Source organism: Arachis ipaensis, chromosome B3, assembly GCF_059453495.1.
Source record: "Arachis ipaensis isolate K30076 ecotype BB chromosome B3, ASM5945349v1, whole genome shotgun sequence".
Classification (NCBI taxonomy): Eukaryota; Viridiplantae; Streptophyta; class Magnoliopsida; order Fabales; family Fabaceae; genus Arachis; species Arachis ipaensis.
The window spans coordinates 32,245,714-32,266,900 of NC_142438.1; the positions used below are offsets into that span (position 1 = coordinate 32,245,714).

The 21,187-nt window shown below is 36.4% G+C and overlaps 3 protein-coding genes across 4 annotated transcripts; 2 read left to right on the forward strand and 1 right to left on the reverse strand.

Annotated features, from left to right (window-relative positions):
• The first annotated feature begins 321 nt into the window (after positions 1-321).
• On the forward strand, positions 322-1,966 carry LOC148570228 (protein FAR1-RELATED SEQUENCE 5-like). The gene is made up of 4 exons (XM_088506915.1): positions 322-427; positions 1,130-1,356; positions 1,427-1,747; positions 1,886-1,966. Exons 1-4 carry the CDS (start codon positions 322-324, stop codon positions 1,964-1,966), a joined length of 735 nt encoding a protein of 244 aa, XP_088363041.1.
• A 1,804-nt stretch (positions 1,967-3,770) lies between these two features.
• Positions 3,771-4,998, forward strand: LOC148570229 (uncharacterized). The gene is made up of 3 exons (XM_088506916.1): positions 3,771-4,097; positions 4,185-4,316; positions 4,720-4,998. The coding sequence occupies exons 1-3, from the start codon at positions 3,771-3,773 to the stop codon at positions 4,996-4,998; spliced, it is 738 nt and encodes a 245-aa protein (XP_088363042.1).
• Positions 4,999-11,682: 6,684 nt separating this feature from the next.
• On the reverse strand, positions 11,683-15,094 carry LOC107630238 (cytochrome c oxidase copper chaperone 2). 2 transcript variants are annotated; one of them, XM_088509406.1, is made up of 3 exons: positions 14,671-15,094; positions 13,101-13,188; positions 11,683-12,270 (listed from the first exon to the last, which is right to left on the reverse strand). In XM_088509406.1, exon 3 carries the CDS (start codon positions 12,254-12,256, stop codon positions 12,014-12,016), a length of 243 nt encoding a protein of 80 aa, XP_088365532.1. In that variant the 5' UTR covers positions 12,257-12,270; positions 13,101-13,188; positions 14,671-15,094; the 3' UTR covers positions 11,683-12,013. The 2 variants fall into 2 exon arrangements, with proteins under 2 accessions (XP_088365532.1, XP_016188818.1); XM_016333332.2 differs by lacking the exon at positions 13,101-13,188.
• Positions 15,095-21,187: the final 6,093 nt, after the last annotated feature.

Genomic DNA, 21,187 nt, shown 5'->3' on the forward strand with positions numbered 1-21,187 from the left:
GATATGGCTGGGGATCTTGATTCAAGGAAGTCTACTTCTGGTTATATAATGACTTTTGCAGGGGGAGCTATGTCGTGGCAATCTCAACTTCAGAAATGTGTTGCTTTGTCTACTACAAAGGCAGAATACATTGCTGCTGTTGAAGCTTCTAAGGAACTCTTGTGGATGAAGAAATTTCTACAAGAGTTAGGCATCAATCAAGAGAAGTTTGTGTTATTTTGTGATAGTCATAGTGCTATCCATCTTAGCAAGAATTCGACGTTTCATTCCAAATCGAAACATATAGAGATGAGGTATCATTGAATACGTCAAGCGCTTGAGATGAAGTCATATGCACTTGAGAAGATCCATACTGATGATAATAGTTCAGATATGATGAGTAAGAGTTTACCTGCAGTGAAGTTTGATTCCTGCAAAGAGAAGGCTGGCTTGGTGTAGCAGCCTATTCCCACTTGAGTTGGTGAGGGGTAGATTTGTTGGTGGGTCCCCAACCAAGTGGGGCCCACAAGTTTTAAAACCAAAAAAAAAAGAAATAAAGTGGCTATTAGCCACAGAAAACAAGAGAGAGAAAAGGGCTTCTGTCAAATTGAAAGAAAGCAAGCACGCACAGCAGCGTCAAAGGAGAAGAGAAAAATTGGGGAAAAGAGCATTGCCATTTTGATCACATTGACCTGGTAAATTTGCTCCATTTCTTATGAAATTTTAGTATGTTATTCCTGGTGTAGAGATGAACATCAGGATATAACTTGCTAGTTGTATTGCCTTCTCTTTTGTCTGATTTGAGATACCCACTTTGTGCAGGATTTATGTTGATTCCATCAGTTTTGATGATGTATTTTGTTGATTGTTGAGTTGCCCTAGTGTCACTAGGAAGACTGTTTGTGTACCCATTATTCTGATAGTGGAAGATTTTTTTGGACTAGGTCCCGTAGATTTTTTTGTCCCTCTTTTGGGGGTTTTCCCACGTTAAAATTCTGGTGTCTGGTTATTTAATTTTTGTCATTATATTTGCTGCTTGGAGTATCTTTTGTATTTCCCATTTAATTTCACAGGTTGTGGAAAAATTATTTTTGGTGTTTCCGCTGTTAGACAGGTTCTTGTTTGAACTTTTGTTGAGTTTTTCCAACAGTTGTTAATCATGGGCTTAATGATGCTGATAAAATTCAAGCAGATAGCTTGCGAGCATGTGGTGTTAAAACATGTTACATAATGGATTACATGGTTTCTCAAAAGGGTGGATACAATAAAGTTGGTTTTAGCAGCAAAGATATATACAACAATATTAGTAGGACTAGGCGTGGCAAAGTGAAATATGGCGATGCATTTGCTACGTTGGCTTATCTGTTGTCCAAGACAGTCAGTGACCTATTATTTCTAGGAAAATTCTCCTCAAAAGATAGTAAGTTGGAAAATTTGATGTGGTCAGATGGAGCAATTGATTACGAATGTTTTGGCGATGTCATGGCTTTCGACACCAAAGTATAAACAAAATGTTTATAACAAGCTCTTAGTCATGTTTTCGGAGACCAACCACCATGGCCAAACAACTATCTTTGGATGCGACTTGCTTTCAGATGAAAGGACCAAAACTTTTAAGTGGACATTGAAGGAATTTTCGGAAATCATGTCAAGCAAACTACCCGGAGGCATTGTGATAGACGAAGACCACGCCATGAGAGAGGCCATCTTAGAAGTATTTCCTGATATACCACACTGTCTTTGTTTATGGCATCTCCGTCTTAATGCGGTACAAAATATAAAAAACAAGCATTTTTGGGATGACTTTAATGTATTATTGTATGCACAATTTACTGCAGAAGTATTTGAAGAGAGATGGAATGAGGTCATATTGAAATATGGACTTGCTGACAATGAATGGGTCTAGGGCATTTACAGTGACAAAACGAAATGGGCTACTACATATTTGAGGAAGCACTTCTTTGACAAGAACTACATCACAATATGAAGAAATTGATTTATTATTGAAGAACTATGTTGACAGTAAAACCAACCTCCTTGAATTCATGCATAAATTCAATGAAGTACTAAATCATTACTAAAACAATGATCTTAATGCTAACTTTTGTACCTTTTATAAGTTCCATATTTTGACTACGTGTTTGAAAAGTTTTGAGAAACAAGTTGCTGAAATTTATACTAGAAATATTTTTAAACTTGTGAGAAATAAGATAGAAGTAGCAGGTGCCTTAAATGTCACTGAATGCCTAAATAGTGGAGATCTTGTTGAGTACAACACGAGTGACTATGTTAATCAGTAATGGCTATTTAAAGTATTCTATGATAAAGATAAGGACCTGTTTGCGCGATAGTGTAGGCTATTTGAGACTCGTGGATTATCGTGCTCTCACATCTTTAGAGTCTTGAAACATCGCAATGCAAAATGCGTCCTTGGATCCTTATCCTGAAAAGGTGGACAAGGGAAGCAAAGAGTGATTTAATATGCTCAATTGGAGAGCAAGAATCCGCTTATGATATAGTGTACACACTTAGATGTGGTACAATAGCATCAATTTGTTGAAAGCTCTGTGATATTTTTCAAAAAATTCAGCCAACTATAGGAAAATTTCAAGTGAGTTATTGAAGCTAATTTCAAAGGTATAAAAAAGAAAAAAGAAGTGATGCACAAGCGATGCTTTCTCCCATGTCAATGCTAATAGGTGATCTTGTTGTTGTGAAGTCAAAAGGTGTTTCAAGAAAAGTTTCAAAAAGCCAAAAGAAGCGAAGATGTGCACATTGTAAGTCAAAAAGGCATTTCATTAGGAGATGTCCGTTACTTTTCAACGAGGACTCACATGCTGAATACTCAAATATAGAAGAAGATGAATTAACGATATTAATATAATATTTTTTCTATTGGTTATTTTATGCTTATCATTATTTTAGTGTCTTCTATAGAATTTTTAAATAATGCTATATTTTGAGCATTATTTTTCTTTTTTATAGTAAGTTGAAGAACGTGAGACCAATAAACAGACTCACTCTCAAGACACTAAATCAGAAGAAAATTCACCCATGCATAATAACATCAACTTTAAATAATGCACTTGTTTATCTTATACCATGTATCAAATTTATTATGATTTCAATTCAAATTTGATGTATATTTATTCTCATAATTCTAATATTATTCTTTTTCTATAAGAAAAAAAAATTCAAGAAAAGTGAAAACAAGAAAGTTGTATCTAAATTGAAAGCTACAGTGAAGATTAGAGAAAATAAAAAAAAAGGTCTAAGACAGAAGGTAACATATCTCCTATCAAATCATTATCATGGAGAGAGTGATCAATGATAAAACAACGATAGTAAATTAAACCCTTGATTGGTGCATTATATTAGGATGTTCAAGAAAGAAAATTAAAGTCTTATTTTGACTTTAACTTATTTTAATTTAATATCATAAGTTAGACCGAGGAATTAAAAGAGAGTGAGATCAAGACTTTGAGAAAGTATTTAAGATAAAGACTTGTCTTAATTCGTATCTATGCCTGTACGAATGTATGCATGTACGACCTAGAACTTGTTGTGGTTGTGTTTGCATTGAATGTATGGAGACACTTATATAGAGAGAAGTTCTGAGTCTTCTCTGATCATAAGAATTTGAAATACCTCTTTGATCATAAGGAGCTTAATATGCATCAGAGGATATGGATGGAATTGCTAAGGATTATGATTTTGAGCTGAGTCATCATTTGGAAAAAGCTAATGTGGTGGCAGATGCACTAAGCCAAAAGTATTTAAATATTGCTTAGATGATGATCAAAGAGGAGAAGTTGTTGAGAGAGTTTGAGAACCTTAACTTGAGTGTTAGAGAGGTAGCTGGGAATATGTGCCTGAACCAGTTGCATATCTCCAATAATTTCAAGCTTGAGATTCAGAAGGCTCAGCAGAATGATCAAAAGCTACAGAAAATGTTGCAAGGAATAGAACAAAGGAAACAAAGAGAGGTTACTCGAGACAGAAAAGGAGTTTCGGGGTACAAAGGAAGAATTTGTGTACCGAATATGGGAGACTTGAGACGATGTGTTAACAGAGGCTCACAAGAGTGGATTCTCAATTCATTCTGGGGCTACCAATATGTATCATGACCTGAAGGCGATGTTTTGGTGGCCAGGAATGACAATGATATAGCGGTGCATGTATCTAAATATTTGACTTTTTAATAGGTGAAGATTGAACATCAGAAGCCGTTCGGAATACTACAACCTTTAGAGATTCCAAAGTGGAATTGGGAAGTTATCATCATGGATTTCGTGTCTGGTTTGTCGAGAACTAGAGAAGGATTTGATGTGATATGGGTAATTGTTGATTGTTTGACTAAGTTTGCTCATTTATTGCCTGTTCGTATGAGCTATATCTTGGAAGAGTTAGTGCATTTATACATTAAAAAGATTATAAGACTGCATGGTGTGTCTACAGCTATAGTATCTGATAGAGATCCTCTCTTTACTTCAAGGTTTTGGGAAGCATTCCAGAAAGCGTTCAGGACTTGATTATGCCTAAGTATTGCATACCATCCTCAAATCGATGGTCAATCGGATACAAACTCTGGAAGATATGCTAAGAACTTGTGTGTTGGCAAGTTGGGATCGATACATGCCACTAGTAGAGTTTGCGTATAATAACAGTTACCATGCGAGCATCGGTATGGCTTCGTATGAGTCTTTGTATGGGAGAAAGTGCCAATCTCTACTATGTTAGTATGAGGCCGAAGAATCGAGTTTGTTGGGGCCTGAGTTAGTGACAGAGACAACGGAACAGATTAAGAAGAATCGATCTAGAATCCTTACCGCTCAGAGTCATCAGAAAAGCTATGCTGATCAGAGACGAAAACCTTTAGAGTTTGAAGAGGGCGACCATGTGTTTCTGAGGGTTACTCCAACTACAGGTATCGGAAGAGTGATAAAGACAAAGAAACTGAATCCCCGTTATATCGGTCCATTTCAAGTACTAAAGAGAATTGGGCCGATGGCATATTGAATAGCTCTACCACCGCACAACGTATTTCACATTTCACATTTTGATCCTGCACAACGTATTTCACATTTTGCAACTTTGGAAGTACACTTCTGATGCAACTCATGTTTTAGACCTGAATCGGTTTAGTTGAGGGAGAATTTGATGTTTCAAGTGGTTCCGGTCAGGATTGATGATGTCAGCATTAAGAAACTCCTAGAAAACGAAGTCTCGTTAGTAAAGGTTGCTTGGAGCCAATACAGAGTAGAGGAATATACGTGGGAGCTCGAATAAGAGATGAGGAAGAACTATATATCCACATTTATTCTCGCAAAGAAACACTTAGTTGGACGATCCTCTCTTCCAGTACTCTCTTTACTCGGTCTTGAACTCTACTGATTCTAATAATGTCTTCACTTGTGGTGCAATCAACACTGCTCCAATTTTTGACACTACGTCTATGGCAAACTCACGCTCTCTCTAAGGTGGAAGTTCTGGTACATCTTCAAGAACGGTTTTGGAAACTCTCTCGTGTAGGAATTCGGTCTTGCCTCTACTTGTCTCTCGATCAATTAACAACTAAAGGTTGTACTCGCTCTATTCCTTTCCCTTGAAATCTTAACGTCACTGGATTTCAAACAGTAACTCCGCATAGCTCTCAACGGTCCCAATTCTTTAGGTATAATTCACCCTACTTCCATTACGTCATTCTGATTCTTATCCTTCAAGAACCTAGCCACTCCCCTAAATTAGCCAAGTATCACTCCATCTCAACAACTAGTAGTCTTCGACCAACCATCGGCTCGGACTCCACGATCATCAAAACTTGTCGTGCTTCACAATTGGATCATACATATATTAAGGATACGCAAGGTAGTTAAAAACTCAACTGCTAGCTTATGGTTACCTCGAGTCTGAAGATCGGATTCAACTGCATCTTGGCGTTCCTTGTGTGGACAGTCTCGAGCTATATGTCCCGACTTCTTGCACTTGTAACATACGCCTAATCCGGCCCTGCATGGTCTGTTTGGATGGTACTTCTTGCACCTTGGGCACCTTAAGTCATCTGGTTGAGCACTAGTTTGCCCTTCTGAATTCGGATCCGAATGGTGTTTGTTCCTCCGATCATTGTTTCGACGTTGAGAGCGTGAAGTAACAGAACGGTCCTTCTTGAAATTTTGGCTCCTAGGTGTAATCTTTGTCTTCTTTTCCTTTTTCTCTGTAGAATACTCCCGGCGATTATTCCTTGCTACCACAGTTCTTCTTGAGTTTTCTCCCGTTGCTTGACTTATGTTAGTTAACTCTGGATAACCCGTTATTCCCACTGGTACCACTGCACTTGGGGTATTATTCCTGCCTTCGCGTTCATTTGCACCATCATTGCCAATTCTAGTTAGTGGTCTCGTCCAATCCATAGCTCGACTGGTCGCAGCAGCAACAACACCAATGGCAGCAGCAGCACTCGTCATTGTGGTCACAAAATTAGTCAAACTGTCTGCCGGTATAGTTATTCCGTTACCTCTCCGTCCTCGACCTCGATTACGCCCACGACCGCGCCCACGAGACGCCATTTGGTTTCTGTTCACACCAAACAATTGATATCAAGGTGATCAGTCTCAATATCTCAAGTTTAGTGCTTAAGAGTCCCAAACACATGCTCGCGAACATGTATGCTACACATATCAGTTATATATTCTATTAGCACATAGACATATACACAGAGAATGCACAGTAGCATATTCAGTCTGTCCTCAGGCTCTATAGGAACGAACTACTCTGATACCATAATGTAACACCCTACTATACTAAATCTTATGCTTAAGTCATAAGACTGAGATGGTAAGGTATTACGAACCTCTAAACAGTAAAAATATACATATATTTATGAAAGAAATAGTATACTAGGAGTCTTGAAACAAACGGGTAAACAAAAATTGCAAAATGAGAAGCGCAACGCTCAAGGAATAAGATTACTTGCGTACTAAGAAATCTAATCGAAAAAAGATAAAGGTAAACTGAGATGTAAAGGAAAGTCAAAGAAACATCATAACTAGTCCCTGACTCAGCCTGCGAAGCTAAGGCTGGCCAGAGGATACATATATACATATATATACATAAGAGTTCCCAAAAATATCCCAAAATACACCAAAATATCAAAGAAAACTCCTATCTCTCCCCCAACCTCTAAGAGGAGCAGCATACATAAGTTACTTGGAGAGTAAGCTAAACATATATATACATATATACAACCAGAAACCAAAATACACCCAAGGACTACTTCGCTTTCTAGGATCCAGACGCCTAGCGAGGAGCCTCTCGACCTGCATCTGAAAAATAACAATACAATATGGAATGAGAACTGGAGGTTCTCAGCATGGTAAATGTGCCACGCGTATAATAAATACGGTCCTGAGAAAGCCATAGGCAATCCTAGAATCGCGTTATTCAGTTATCCAACTTAAGTACTAAACAAAAGCCATAAACAGGGGTAGGTATTCTAAATCTACCTAACTTACTCAAGTTCCATCCTAACCTAACACCAAACTGTTTCTGCATTTCCTCCATTCTTCCATCAATCATAATGCAACAGAAACAAGCAACCAAACAAGTTCACGCACAAGTAATGAGCAAGTAGTACAAATAGTAAGTATAACAAATAGCAGGTAATATATATATCAATTAGGCATACCCAAAAATGCATAGCAACCAATACAAACAAATGCATATGATGCATGCCTGTCCTATGGCTGATGGGGCCCATCTATCGGTTATCCAACCAACCCGACAAGTCCGAAAACCTTAGACTGTCCCCCGTCGCGCATCCCCAAGAGTCTATGCATAGGGTTCATATTCATTCATCATATAATCACTCAATGGGGGCTATCCATACCCGGGAATTTATACGTGCCCGGTCACCCTTACGACGTAGGGTCAACAGAGTATCAAGAATCAACCTGGAACACGTGGTGGCAAGCCACGGTTCTTACCCAGGGAAACTCGTATCTCAGATACCATCATTAACATTTCATAATCATTCATTACTTACTCAACATATCATTGCACCTTAATACATAACTCATCATATCCCGGAGCAAGTGGGGCGAAACCACAATTCCTGCATTTACCCAAATATATGAGTCTAATTCTTAAAAAAAAATTGTATGGTAGGTGTTCAAAAAATTACAAAAAATTTTTCAATTTAGAATAGATTTTCATTAGTCAAGAAATTGACAACAATAATTAATTTTGTTAGATATACATAACGTTTTTATACCATCAAAAAAAATATTTTTATTAGCATACTCAAATATTTGTCTCTAATTTATATTATTTGGATAAAAATTTTAAAATAAAGTAGATTAATAAAATTATTTTATTATTACCGCTTGAACACATGGTAATCTTTTATAGTTTATAATAAAAATGAGAAAATAAAATGTAGAATTAATCCTCCTATGAATAGTCAAAATTATTATTACCTAAAGCGAGATAATTGTTTCAATCTTTTATCATGTGACTTTTTAATAATTTTTAATCCATACAAGTCTCAAATTTATGTATAATTACACTTATTATACTTAAGATGACTTTGGTAAAACGTGTGCTTCTATTCTAAAGGTTGTTTATTTATTTATTTATTTTTGTCATTTTACAAATATTTTCCAAAAATTAAACTCGCTCTATTCGGTTAAACCAAATAAAATAAATTTAATAGAAGAGCCAATAAATTTTGTAATTTGTAACTATCAATTAGTTATTATTAGTATTTTTAATGATATAAAATTACATTTAATAATGTGAAATCACTCATTTTTTTTTGGTTAAGTGTTAACCAAATTTTAATAAAAATGTTAATCTCTAGACTTTCTAATTACAAAAACATTTGATAAAACTTGCCTTTTAAATTTATATGACTACAAAATACATAAATATTACAAAAAATAAATTCAAATATTCATAAATATATAAAATTATATTAGATTTTTTAATTTTAAAAAGTATAAACTAGCTTTGAAATCTATATATTTACTTTAAAAAATCACCTCTAAAATTTTGAAATTCAAAAGTATAACATGAACATTTTGTTTTACCAAACAAAATGTATTAACTTATTTTTTAAAAAACTCAAGCATGCCAAATGGAACCTTAGGTTTCTCGCCTTTCATTATGGCTATTGTCCTCACTGTGATACATTTCTTATGTATTTACTTGAAAAGGGAATGGAACAATTCAACCGCAAAGAAGTCGTGGAATATCATAATAAGCACGCAAGTCTCCCAAGAATCGAATTAAAATTGACACGAGAGGAGGGAAGAAAGCCAAACCTCCATGATTTAGATTCCTTCAGATAACAATTTGCCCGGGAAACGTATTCCCCCCACATGCCTTGTGAGGTCCATAACAAAAGAGGACCTCCAATCATTCAAACAATGCACACTTCCTCTCTATAATTTTGCTCTTTTTCCAACTATAAATACTGCCTCCTGCTTCAACTCTTGGAGCCACAACACATACAAAGCTTTGCAATCTACAGCATAGTTCATACCTTCGTGATTTCTCTTTCCTTCCATAAAACCAAACATGTCTAGCACCTGCGGCAACTGCGACTGCGCTGACAAGACCCAGTGTGTGTAAGTGCTTAATGCCCTCTCTTTGCTTGCGTGTATTCCGACAAAAGTCAGCCAACTTTTATAGAATTTTGTTTATTTTAAATTCTAAATCCTAAGTTATAAATTCTTAATTCTAAATCCTAAAGAAGAGTTGACTAATATTATCAAACTAAAAATTAGTTGCCTATATTTTCTCTTCTGAAAATTTTGATACAATTTTAATAGAAATTCTTCTATGCTATGAGAGCAAGTTCACTAAGGCTGCCATTGTTTCTAACATGATAAGACAAGACACTAAGAACAAAGAACAAAATATAAAAAATGAAGACATAGAATTTAGTGTTTTTGTATTCTGTTTGGTGATAAAATAGAACGAATTATGAAAATCTAATTTATTTTTATTTTTTCATTTAAAAAGTTTGAAAAGAAAAATATGATAATAAAAAATATAATTAACAAAAAAATAAAAAATAAGTTGTGTTTTCTGTTAGTATCTCTGTACACAAAATACACTAATTCAGTATCTATGGACATAATGTCTCTATCAATGTTTCATCTATCAATCGCAGCCTAACAAACTTGCTCTGTACCATTCAATTGTACTTCATTTTCAATCATTATGAATAGTTCGCTCGATACCATTTGTGCATGTTTAATACTTTGCTTTTACTAATTCGCTCGTACAAATTTTTCAGGAAGGGAAACAACGTCGTTCAAATCATGGAGACTGAAAAGAGGTAAAATTGACGAGAAATTCTTATATCCTTCATAGTTTTACTGCTTTTTTAGCTCTACCCATTACAGAGAAAAGAACCCCTACTCAAGCTGCTTTTTTTTGGTGCATTTGCAGCTACACGGAGACGGTTGTCGCTTCAGCTGCTGAGAACGACGGATGCAAGTGCGGCGCTAGCTGCAGTTGCACCAACTGCACCTGCAACAACTGCAGCTGTGGCCATTAAATACGATTGCCAAATGTGTTTGGGAATGATTTCCTAATAAGTAATCTTTTACTAAATAAATTTGTGTGCTTATTGCACTTCATATCTGTATAAGTAATGCACTGTGAATCGAGTTTGGTTCTAGTGATAGTTATATAAAAGCTATGGCTTTGGCACTTTATTGTTACATGGACTAAAAATATGCATCTCTGTCTATGTTGTCAGCGTCACATTCTATATCAAACACAGAGCAATCATACATAACTGTATGCGAAAATCAGCTCGCTTAAATTCGAAAATGAAAGTGATATCAATTACTTGAATATATTTGAAATCAATGTAAAATGGGAAACGGCACACAGGAAGCATAGGCACATAACTTTGAAGAAAACTGGTAACAAAGTACACAATATAATACAACAACAACGAAACCTTATTCCACTAGCGGCTAATGTTTGAGAATATATGTTCATCTCGTGCATAACTATGCTCATTGATATCATATGTAAATGATACACAGTGCAATAAATTGGACCAACTACCTCGTTCCAAATTATTTCACTTTAAAAAGTATGGTACATTTAAGGCTTAATACATCTAAATACAAATTGCATCGGGAGTTTTGAATGTACCAAATTTTCCAAAGTGACAGATAATTTGTCAAAAAGGGAGTATATTGCTAAGTTCTAATCCAACAAACTCCTACGTTGTATGTTTACTATCTAAAGTTAAAGTCTAAATGCACACAGTTTCATAGTTTTCCAGAATATATTTTAGTCCAGTGAATTAGGGATTCCACATTCCACTCTATTATTATTCACACGACAAGCAGAATTCAGGTTAAGCTGAATTAGTACAAATACCGATTTGAGATGGTTGCAAAGTATATGAGATTTCAATTACATCCATCATGCAAAGGTAGAATGGAGTCTCATTATAGTCACAAATAACAAAAAGCATGTTCTATTCTTCATCAAGTAAATTGGTTTAATGTAATGCTACACAAAAATAATATCATCACAAAGATATCAAGTGAAGATCAAGATAACAATGAGAAGAACTGTTGACGATTCCTGTATATTTAAATTTTATAAATAACTGCTTGCTCCTAGTCAAGAAGGATCAACAGGGACAGAGGGAAGCAAAAATGGGAAGGAAGATTTGTTGATTAACCACATTTATTAGACAACAAATGGATTTGTGTACAAATTACAAAATCACTAACTACTCATTCTATAATCTCAGCAAGTGATATAGGAGTAATAATACCAGATATAATGAAAACGAGGATCTCCATAGAAAGGTTTTAAGTTTAGTTGATCAATTATGAAGTGCATGTAGCAATCAATTTCCCTAAGTCTTTTTTTTTTAGTTACAACTATCATCCTGATGTAGTTTGCTTAAAAAATAAACTGATCCAAAATCTTCATCGACCACAGAAAATCAACTCAGTTATTATAGTAGAGTGACCTTTTTTCTTTTTCACCAGTCTCAGACATTGAATCCCTCAGAACGAAGGCACTGTTTATGAGCCTCAATCCATTTCGCACAAGAAGCTTCACCATGCTCAACTATGCATTCATCTCGCAGCTTTTTAGCGTCTGGGCATGCACAGCAGATTTTCTTCTTTGGCTTTGACTCTGTAACAGTTGCCGCAGCAACTACACCTTCATTCTGCTTAGACCCTTGAGTGCTCAAGGTAGACGAAGCACTTTGCAGTTGCATACCACTCATTATCTTAAATTGGCCTACAGAAGGGGAAACAAAAAAAAAAAAAAAAAAACGAAAAAGTATTATATTCTAGTTTATCACCAAAGAGAATACAAGAACACAAAATTTTGTCCTGTTCTCAAAAACAAACGCAGCCTTAATATTTAGACAAAATTTGTCACTTGCTCACAAATAATCATAACAAGCTAAACTCAAATGAGAATCTTAGAATCATATGGGGTTAGAAACCTATTCATCTAAGTTCTAAACTCAGTATCAGTTGAACCGAATGTAATGTTGAACTATATGCCCTTCTAAACTGCATTGCAGTTCCAAAAATTTTCCAAATAAAGATAAACCAATATGCTGAGACAATATACATGAGAATGAGATGATAAATAAAATTAAGAGTGAAAAGAAAACATATGAATAATTTCATATACATGACAAACAAGATGAAAAGTGAAAAGTTTTATCTAATAGTACATACTCCCATGAAAATTTGCTCTCTAAAAATTTCTTCCGGGAAATTTTATGGCTAACCAAACATGCCCAAGAACCCCAATATAAAATTTCATTAAAAAAGAAAAAATTGGCCGTTCACATCGTGAACCTCTCTTTGTAAGAAGCCCTAGAACCCCAAAATCCTAACCTTTGTCCAACTTGAGGTTTAGGAGTCTAAGATGTTGAAAATCCAGCAGAAACAGAAATTTGAACAGGTTTAGATTTGAGTTTGTGACAGTCCGAAAGAGAGGAGAGTAACAGAAAGAACGAGGGAGAAGAGAACTTACGCTACTGCCAACTGCCAAGACAAGCCAATCCGAAATAAAATAAAAAAGAATTTGGAGAAGGATGAAGGAGTTAATACCAAGGTTTTGAGAACCGGACCGGTCATCAAACCGTTTTAGTTACTGGTTCACTGGTTTACTGATTCAATCGGCTAACCGGTGGTTCAACTGGAAAAACCGTTTTAGAATAGAATAATAAATAAATTATAAATATGCAAGTATTAAGTTGAGGGTATAAGGTAGTATGAAGTTTTTCTAATGGAGTGGTGAATTACTCTTAGGATTTTCCTTTTTTTATATTAAATGCAAAAATGCCAGATGAAAGCATGATACCAAGCAAGTACAATTCCTCATCAATATACAAAATGTTAAAGGAAATATCTGACAAAAATAGGAAGAATATCAAATGAATTATCATAAATCCAACTAAAAAATAAACATAGTACTCGGATAAATAAATTTGATAACATTATTAATAACAAAGTTGGTAGTGGACTAGTGCTAGAAAGGCTTCACCAAATGAAGGTGCATACAGACTTTTAGAGACAATAGACTTGGATTTGTGCAGTAGCATTTTGGATGAGTTGCTTTGAAGACCATTTGGTAAAACTAAGCTTTGAATAGGTAAAATACAGGCTTCACCAAATGCTCATAACACACAGAAAGACAGTTTCTCAAGATACATAAATAAGTGCTCATCCTCTGAAAATAATCATCTGAATCGGTATAAGGCAGGAAAAAATGACCATAAGTCTCTTTACCCAAGTCAAAATAAATAACCATATCTGAACTCAACAATCAGCATTCAGCACCAAACATTACAAAACATTAACCAATAATCACACTAAACCTGCAACCAGCAATTACAAAACAGCAACAAACATTAGTACATTATAAAACATTCCAAAACAGTGATGACACTAAACCTGCATAGTAAATAATCTCAAAGACAATGATCAACAATATCCAGCAAATAGATAATAAATACACAACAACAATTTAGCAAATAAACAAGAACAAGACCTAAATAGAAAATCCAACAAATTAAGTCGCAGCAACCTAACAATTTGACAAATTAAAACAACAGCAGCCCAACAATTTAGCAAATTATCAACTTAACAAATTCAAGGACAGAAAATCACAACAAAACCAAAAAAAAATAAAAGTAACAGAAGAACACAAGAACAATTAGCAAATTAACAAGTTCACAATAACAGTTAAAAAATTAACCGGAAGAATACTAATGCAAGTGGAATCATCATGCTAACATGTTTTCTGCAAAGATGCTATTTGTACAGCTAAAATTTCCTAATTACTATGATCCAATTATTCTAATTTCACATGCAATCAACTTACTAAGTTTCTAAAAGCTAGAAATTATAAAACCAACCAGAAATATGGTTAAAGCATTTCATCAAACATGTTGAGTGCGGTAAAATTAAAACGAAATAAGAGAATTCAAAGCTTAATTTCAATGTGACAGAGAAGAGAACATAACTATTGTAACTTAAATTTAGTCTATGAAAAAATCCAAACCACTACCAAATCAAATAATTACTTATTGTAATAGAAATCAGAAGTTGCAGAGTTTGAAGAAGAGTATTGGTGTTGTGTGAGTGTATTGTCTAGTGGCAGGTTTAGGGAACTCACGGCGGGGACAAAAGAGAGCAGTTCAACGGCTGAGTGGAGCGCGCGGGTTGGTCGCAGAGTTTGAAGCAGAGCAACGTGGCTTCCAGACGAACGCGAACTCGAACGGTGAACGGCGAGTGAACGCGAACGGTGAACGCCGAGCGAACGCGAACGAAGACGCGAACGTGAACGGCAAACAAACGGCGACGGAAGCGCGGCTGAGCAGACAAAGACGACGGACGCCGAGCTCGAGGAAGCAACCGCGATCGGTGACAGCGAACAGGGGTTGAAGACTTGGAGCACGAGGGAAGCTAGATGACGGATGGCGAACTTTGAGTGCGACGGACGGCGGCAGTATGCCACTCCTTGTGGCGGTGGTGTAGGCTTACAGTGCTAGGGTTTTGTGGTTGGGTTTGGGTGATTTCTCTGACTGAAAGAAAGAAAGGGAGAAAGGGAGAAAGAAACGAAGGAGCTTCCCCTTTTTCTGTGTAAACCGGCCGGGTTCCGGTTCGGTCCGACCGGCCGGTTCTCGTTCGGTTCAACGGTTTTTGCCGGTTTTTTATTAGCAGTTTTACATACTTGATCGGATCGTTAATGTTGTCGATTTGCGGTTAAACCGGTTCGATCAGCCGGTCCGATTTGATTTTCAGAACATTGGTTAATACTTAAAATGACTCATGAAATTTGACCCTCGATTTAATTTAACCCTCAAATTACCAAATGACTCAAATTGTACCCTGAAATTTTAAGACGTAGCTCAAATTGACCCTTCCGTCTATTTCCATCACCGAAAAGCTGACGTGGCACATGTAATTAACACCTGGCAGCCTCAACGGTGGTCTGACGTGACAATTTTTGTATGCATCAATTTAGCCCCCAACAATTTAAAAAAAAAAACCTAGCAATCTTCATATCACCCAAATCATTGTGTTTCTGGTGAATTGGGGAGCAGGAACAAGCCTCAGGTAGCTCTAGCATGTCCTCTGGATCTGCCTCTTCTCGTGCTTCTTTATTCCATTAGCCTTTGCCACCCTCTGCTTCGGCCTCTGAGTCATTGTCGCCGTCACAGTTGTGGGTCAGCATCTGCCTCTGCTCTGCCTCTACATATTCTGGTTCTTCTTCGCCATTGTGGTGTTCGGATTGGCCGTCTACCTCCACTCCTCTTCTGAATCTTTCGCTGCTTATGCTAGGAAATTTTGGGTGACCCTAATTGCATAGTGCTAGGTAAACAAGTGTAAAAAGCTTTCAACTTGGCCTACAGCAACACCATGTGCGTACAGTCTCGTCTTTTCGTTTCTTCTGCCCTTAGGATGCCGCAAAATCCTTGATAGAGGATGATACATTTTATACTATGAGTTTACTCAAGAAAGAGGCCTCTCACGGATATGCTCCGAGGACTATACTATGCTGTATTTGCAATGGCCTGCTTACGAAGAACTCCACTAGCTCTGGAATTCGAATTTTCAACTGTGGTCATGCAAGTCATCTACATTGCAAAGGTTTAGAAATTGAGTAATCAAGAAAAGGTTCTACATCTAGATGCCTGGTATGCATGCCTAGCCAGAAACCCCAACAGTCTAGAAACAAATCAACCATTGTTGACAATGGCTTGATCAGCAGATTCTCTACAAGATGCCAACCCCCACATGGAAGCCCCATTCCTCCGCATGAAAATGATATACCAGAGAATTCTTATGGACATCAACAGATATCACGGGTATTTACACACAAATCACTATATATCAAGGTCATGAATTTTTTGGAGATTTTATTAACTTTAGTGATGGTTTTGCAGTTTGAAATCTTAAACAACTTGCAAAAAAATAGGAGATTTATTTAGATAAAAAACTTGCTTGCTCCACCTGCTGTATACCATGAAAAGGTAAATAAGGTGATAGATTTTCATGCTGGGAAAAGTAGTAGTAGTAGTTCTGCAGTTTTGGAGAAACAAAGTAGAAACAACAAGCAAAACCGAAAGCTAAGAGTTAAGGGTTCGTCAATCAGATTTCCCTTAAAATTAACTATATTTGGTAAGTATAATTTTATTCAAGAAAATCAAGGGCTGAATGGTGCCTATTTTTACTGTTTGGTTTAATATAATTTTGTTTTTTTTTTTCACAAAATCTTAAAAATATAAATTACTGAAAGTGAAAATAAAAAATAAAAATAGAAACCAAATTGTTGACCATATGACACTGAAATTTTTCAGGTCAGCTTTCCGGTGACGAAAAACGATGGAAGGGTCAAATTGAGACACATGTCAAAATTTCAGGGTACAATTTGAGTCAATTGAAAGTTTGAGGACTAAATTGCATCGGGGTCAAATTTCAGGGGCCATTTTAAGTATTAACTGAAGATTCTGCTTGATAATAATTAAAAAAAAGGTGATGATAGCTACAGGACCAATTTTTTTTAATTAATTTTAATTAAGTTAGCCTAATAATTTATTGACATAACAAAAATTACTTAGATAAAATATATGTGTGAATTAAAATTCTAAATAAGATGAGAATTGAGATATATAGAAATATTTATTAAAATATAATAATATTTAGTTGTGAATTTGGTTACAAAATACTTGTTTATCTAGTATTTTTATTAAAAAAATATTTTAATCTTTAATATTTAGATCAAAATATTAAAAATCAAATTTGTCATAGAACCTCTCTACTCTAATTAATTTAGGAGTAAATAGTTATTTCTTCTATTTGCAAAAAAAAAAAGTTAATTAAATAATTTATTTAGTCACCACTTACTTAATATTTCGTCAGAAAAAAATATCAAATGCACAGATAAAATTATACCTCATGAAATCACGAATCATACTTTAATGGCTTCCATCTCTGGCATTTGTTCATCTTCCTATGTTCTCAGGCTCCGAAATTGGAACCATTCTCCGACGTTGACCAACCCATTCCGGAATGGACAAGAGCTGGCTGCATTCTTGAGCCGACTAAAACTCGGTTCGGATCGGGCTCTAAACATCATGTCAGTGGCTCGGGAGGTATCTCTGGTCACCAATGACAGTGCGGCTGCACCGATACCGATGGCACGGCTGTCGGCCTGCCGGATACCGACGGCGAAGGGGTTTAAGAAGAAGAAAGTGTTGGAGAAAGATCCAAGGGAGCTATAGAAGAGGTAAGGGAGTGACTGTACCAACACAAGGAGGTTGGAATGTACTTGGATGTGAGTCGGGTCGGGTTTACTGACGAGTTCGTGGCGGAGATGGAGCCGCATTTCCAGGCTGCGTTCAAGGCCATGGAGGAGCTCGAGAAAGGTGCGATTGTGAACCCCGATGAGGGATGCATGGTTGGTCATTATGCATGGTGGTGGAAATCTTTTTTTAATGACTCTTAACTAACTAGTGATCTTCTTTGTAATTCAAGTTCAAAGGTTGGTGATTCAATTCTTCAGCATCATGGGATTGGAGTGGTAATTGGACTTGTCAACTTAGGCGTGTGGTACGCCCACCTTTGACGTATTGCACGCCAAGGATTCTAGCTCATTATTGGAAGGTTGGCTTAGTGTATAGCATGCCCTTGTTGAGGGGGATCGAAGGCATGTGAGGATGACACACTCTTGTTGATTGGCGTGTGATGTGCCCCAAAATTCTGGCCCCTGCGAGTGTCCATCTCGGCGTGTGGCACTTGGTTCACTTGGTTCACTGGCACTAGGAGGTTGGTTCTTGGGCGTGTGGCACGTCCTTCACTGGCGTGTTGCACGCCATGCTCTTGGCTTGGACCTGGAGTGCTTATCGAAGGCGTGTGGCACACGTTGTTCTTGTGATTTTTGGGGCCTTTAGAGAGTTGGCCCAGCATGCCACGCTCTTGTGTTAGCGTGTGGCACACCATGCATTATTCGGCTTCCCTGGGCGTGCTAAGAGGTGGCAAGGAGAGCGCTGGCGTGTGGCACACCATGCTAGGCATGTGGCACGCCAATGGTGCCTAAGAGGTGCAATTTGACTAAAAAGAAGAGTCAAAAGTGTGTTGCATGCCAGTTTTGGGCATGTGGCACGTCAATTCTGCGCTCAGCTTTTGTTCTGTGACAAAGAACGGTGATTTGTACCCCTCAGACTCAATGTCTACTATAGACTATTATATATCGTTGAAAAGCTCTAGATGTTAACTTTCTAATGCTGCTAGAACTGCTTCATTTGGACCTCTATAGCTCGGTTATGCATGAAGAGGTTAGGGTGACAACTTTCACCTATTCTCTTTGCACTTGTCTTCATTTTTGGTTCTCTCGGAGGTTGCTTCTTTTTGCATGCCACCTTTCTTGGTTCTCCTAGGATTCTTTGGTTGTCTTTTTTCTTCTTTGTTCTTGTCTAAAATCTTTCAATAATTTTCTACACATACCAAAGTTCAAAGCAACTCCAAAAAATATTGATTAAAGCATAAGAATATTAATTAAAACAAGAAATTCACTAACTTTATTTAAAGAAACAACTAAAAAAAATAACTAAAGATACTCATGCATCACAACACTAAACGTAAGATCTTGTTTGTCCCCAAACAAGAAAAGAATTGCGCATAAAGGGATTTCTTATTGAAGTGGGTTGAAGAATTGCTTGTGATATCTTAGTGAGTGAAGTGATCAAGTAATAGTAGGGTGAACTCCGAATTGTATGATCTTGTATGGATTTCAGTACTTACTAGTCCTTACAATTGAAAGTCTTAGAACTTAGAAGTTTCATTTGAATGATATTATCGAGGTCTCTTTATATGTTTTTACCTTGAAGACAACATTCTCCTTTCTTTCTCTTGTTATTATTTTCTCTTCTCAACTATACTTATTTTGTTTTCTCAGCTCTTTGGGGGGGGGGGGAAGGGGAAGCTGAGGGGTTTATTTGCACTTGACTTTGACTCTAAATGTTCTATCTCAAGGCGGCTTTTTAAGATGAGTTTCAATCGACACTCGTGAACCAGTTGGTTCAAGGTATTGGCTGTTAATGCACCCCTCGGACTTACTTGCTCAAGCCTCTCTCCTTGACCAGCAACACCACAAGCACTTAACTCCTTGGGCCTTGCTTTTTGTTTTTGTTTTTCTTTTCTTTTCTTACTGCTTCTTGGTTATATAGATTTTTGAGAACCTCCATAATACTTCTCTAAACTTCATTCCATGTCTTAGAGCTCCCCATGCAAATTTTCACAAACATGAAACCTCATTACAAAATTGCACTATCAGACCTCCACTTTTCTTAATCTTATTTGCCCCAAATTTTAAAAAAATTTCTTCAATTTTTTTCATTCAAAAGCTCTTTGTTGCATGCTTAACGATATTGGGTACAAGCAATTTCAAAGGTAAGGTCAAATAAAGAATAATGAATCATGATTATCAAAACAGATGCAAGATATAAGAAATAAAAGTTCAAAGATATAGTTACTTCCCTCTTTATCATCTTCTAGGCTATGTAGAGCATAGCTTCCAACACCAAACTTAGAGTGGTTGCTTGTCCTCAAGCAACAAAGAAAAAAAACATTGGTGATGGAAATATGAATAATCATGGTTATCTAATGAAAGCAAATAAGTGATGAAAAAGCTTATTCACATAAAAGAAACTAAAATAAAACAAAATTAAAGACAAAATAAAAAGTTACCGACGGTTGGGTTGCCTCCCAACAAGCGCTCTTTTAACGTCACTAGCTTGACGATTGGTTCTTGCTAAGGTGGAGAATGATATCATGGTGCTTCAACTCCTCCCTTCTCACTATGAACTTTCATCCCATATTTTCATCTATAAGCTAAATGTATTCAAGAGAAAGAATTTTGTTCAATGTATATGGCTTCAAGGGATGGTGAACTAACATCACTTTCTCCCCTAGTAAGAAGTCCTCTGTAGGGATCTTCTTATTTCTCCATCCTCTAGGAACCTTCTTGAGAACTTCCTTCTTATTTGATGATGCACACCCAACACCAAACTTAAGTTTGGTGTCAGGGAGAGTTTTGTTGATTTCAAAAGGAGGCTTGGATTGTAAACTCTTGTTAGCCTCTTTTGTGTCTTTAATTTGCTGCACCTTCTCTCTTTCTTCTTTTCCTCTCAAGCATGGAAGTGGAGCCTTCAAAGTTACTTCATCAGGAAATTTTTGAAGGCTTGAATCAATTGATTCAACTTTCATATAATTTTACTTCTCACTTGAATGATGCATGATTTTAAAAACATGAAAAACTAAGTACTTATTATGCACCCTCAACATTAACTCACCTGTTTTCACATCAATGAGAGCTCTTTCAGTGGCTATGAATGGTTTCTCTAGAATAATAGAGGCATTCTCATCTTCCTCCATGTCAAGAATTACAAAATCTATTGGGAGAAAAAAAATTTTCACTTTAATCAAGACATTTTCAACTACTCCATGTGCATATTTCATTGATTTGTCTGTCATTTGTAGAGCTATCTTTGTTGGTTTTATCTCTTAAATTTATAGCTTTTTCATCACAGAAAAGGACATTAGATTGATGCTTGCTCCTAAATCACACAAGGCTTTTTCAAAAGTTGTACTTCCAATGGTGCATGGAATTTGAAAGCTCCCTAGATCTT

Coding starts and splice junctions, on each gene's coding strand:
- LOC148570228 (XM_088506915.1), top strand. CDS start 322: ATGAAGTCATATGCACTTGAGAAGATCCATACTGATGATAATAGTTCA. Junction 428..1,129: donor TTCCTGCAAAGAGAAGGCTG/GCTTGGTGTAGC, acceptor TTTTTCCAACAG/TTGTTAATCATGGGCTTAAT. Junction 1,357..1,426: donor CTTATCTGTTGTCCAAGACA/GTCAGTGACCTA, acceptor TGATGTGGTCAG/ATGGAGCAATTGATTACGAA.
- LOC107630238 (XM_016333332.2), bottom strand. CDS start 12,256: ATGAGTGGTATGCAACTGCAAAGTGCTTCGTCTACCTTGAGCACTCAA.
- LOC148570229 (XM_088506916.1), top strand. CDS start 3,771: ATGATGATCAAAGAGGAGAAGTTGTTGAGAGAGTTTGAGAACCTTAAC. Junction 4,098..4,184: donor CATTCTGGGGCTACCAATAT/GTATCATGACCT, acceptor ACTTTTTAATAG/GTGAAGATTGAACATCAGAA. Junction 4,317..4,719: donor AAGGATTTGATGTGATATGG/GTAATTGTTGAT, acceptor CTACTATGTTAG/TATGAGGCCGAAGAATCGAG.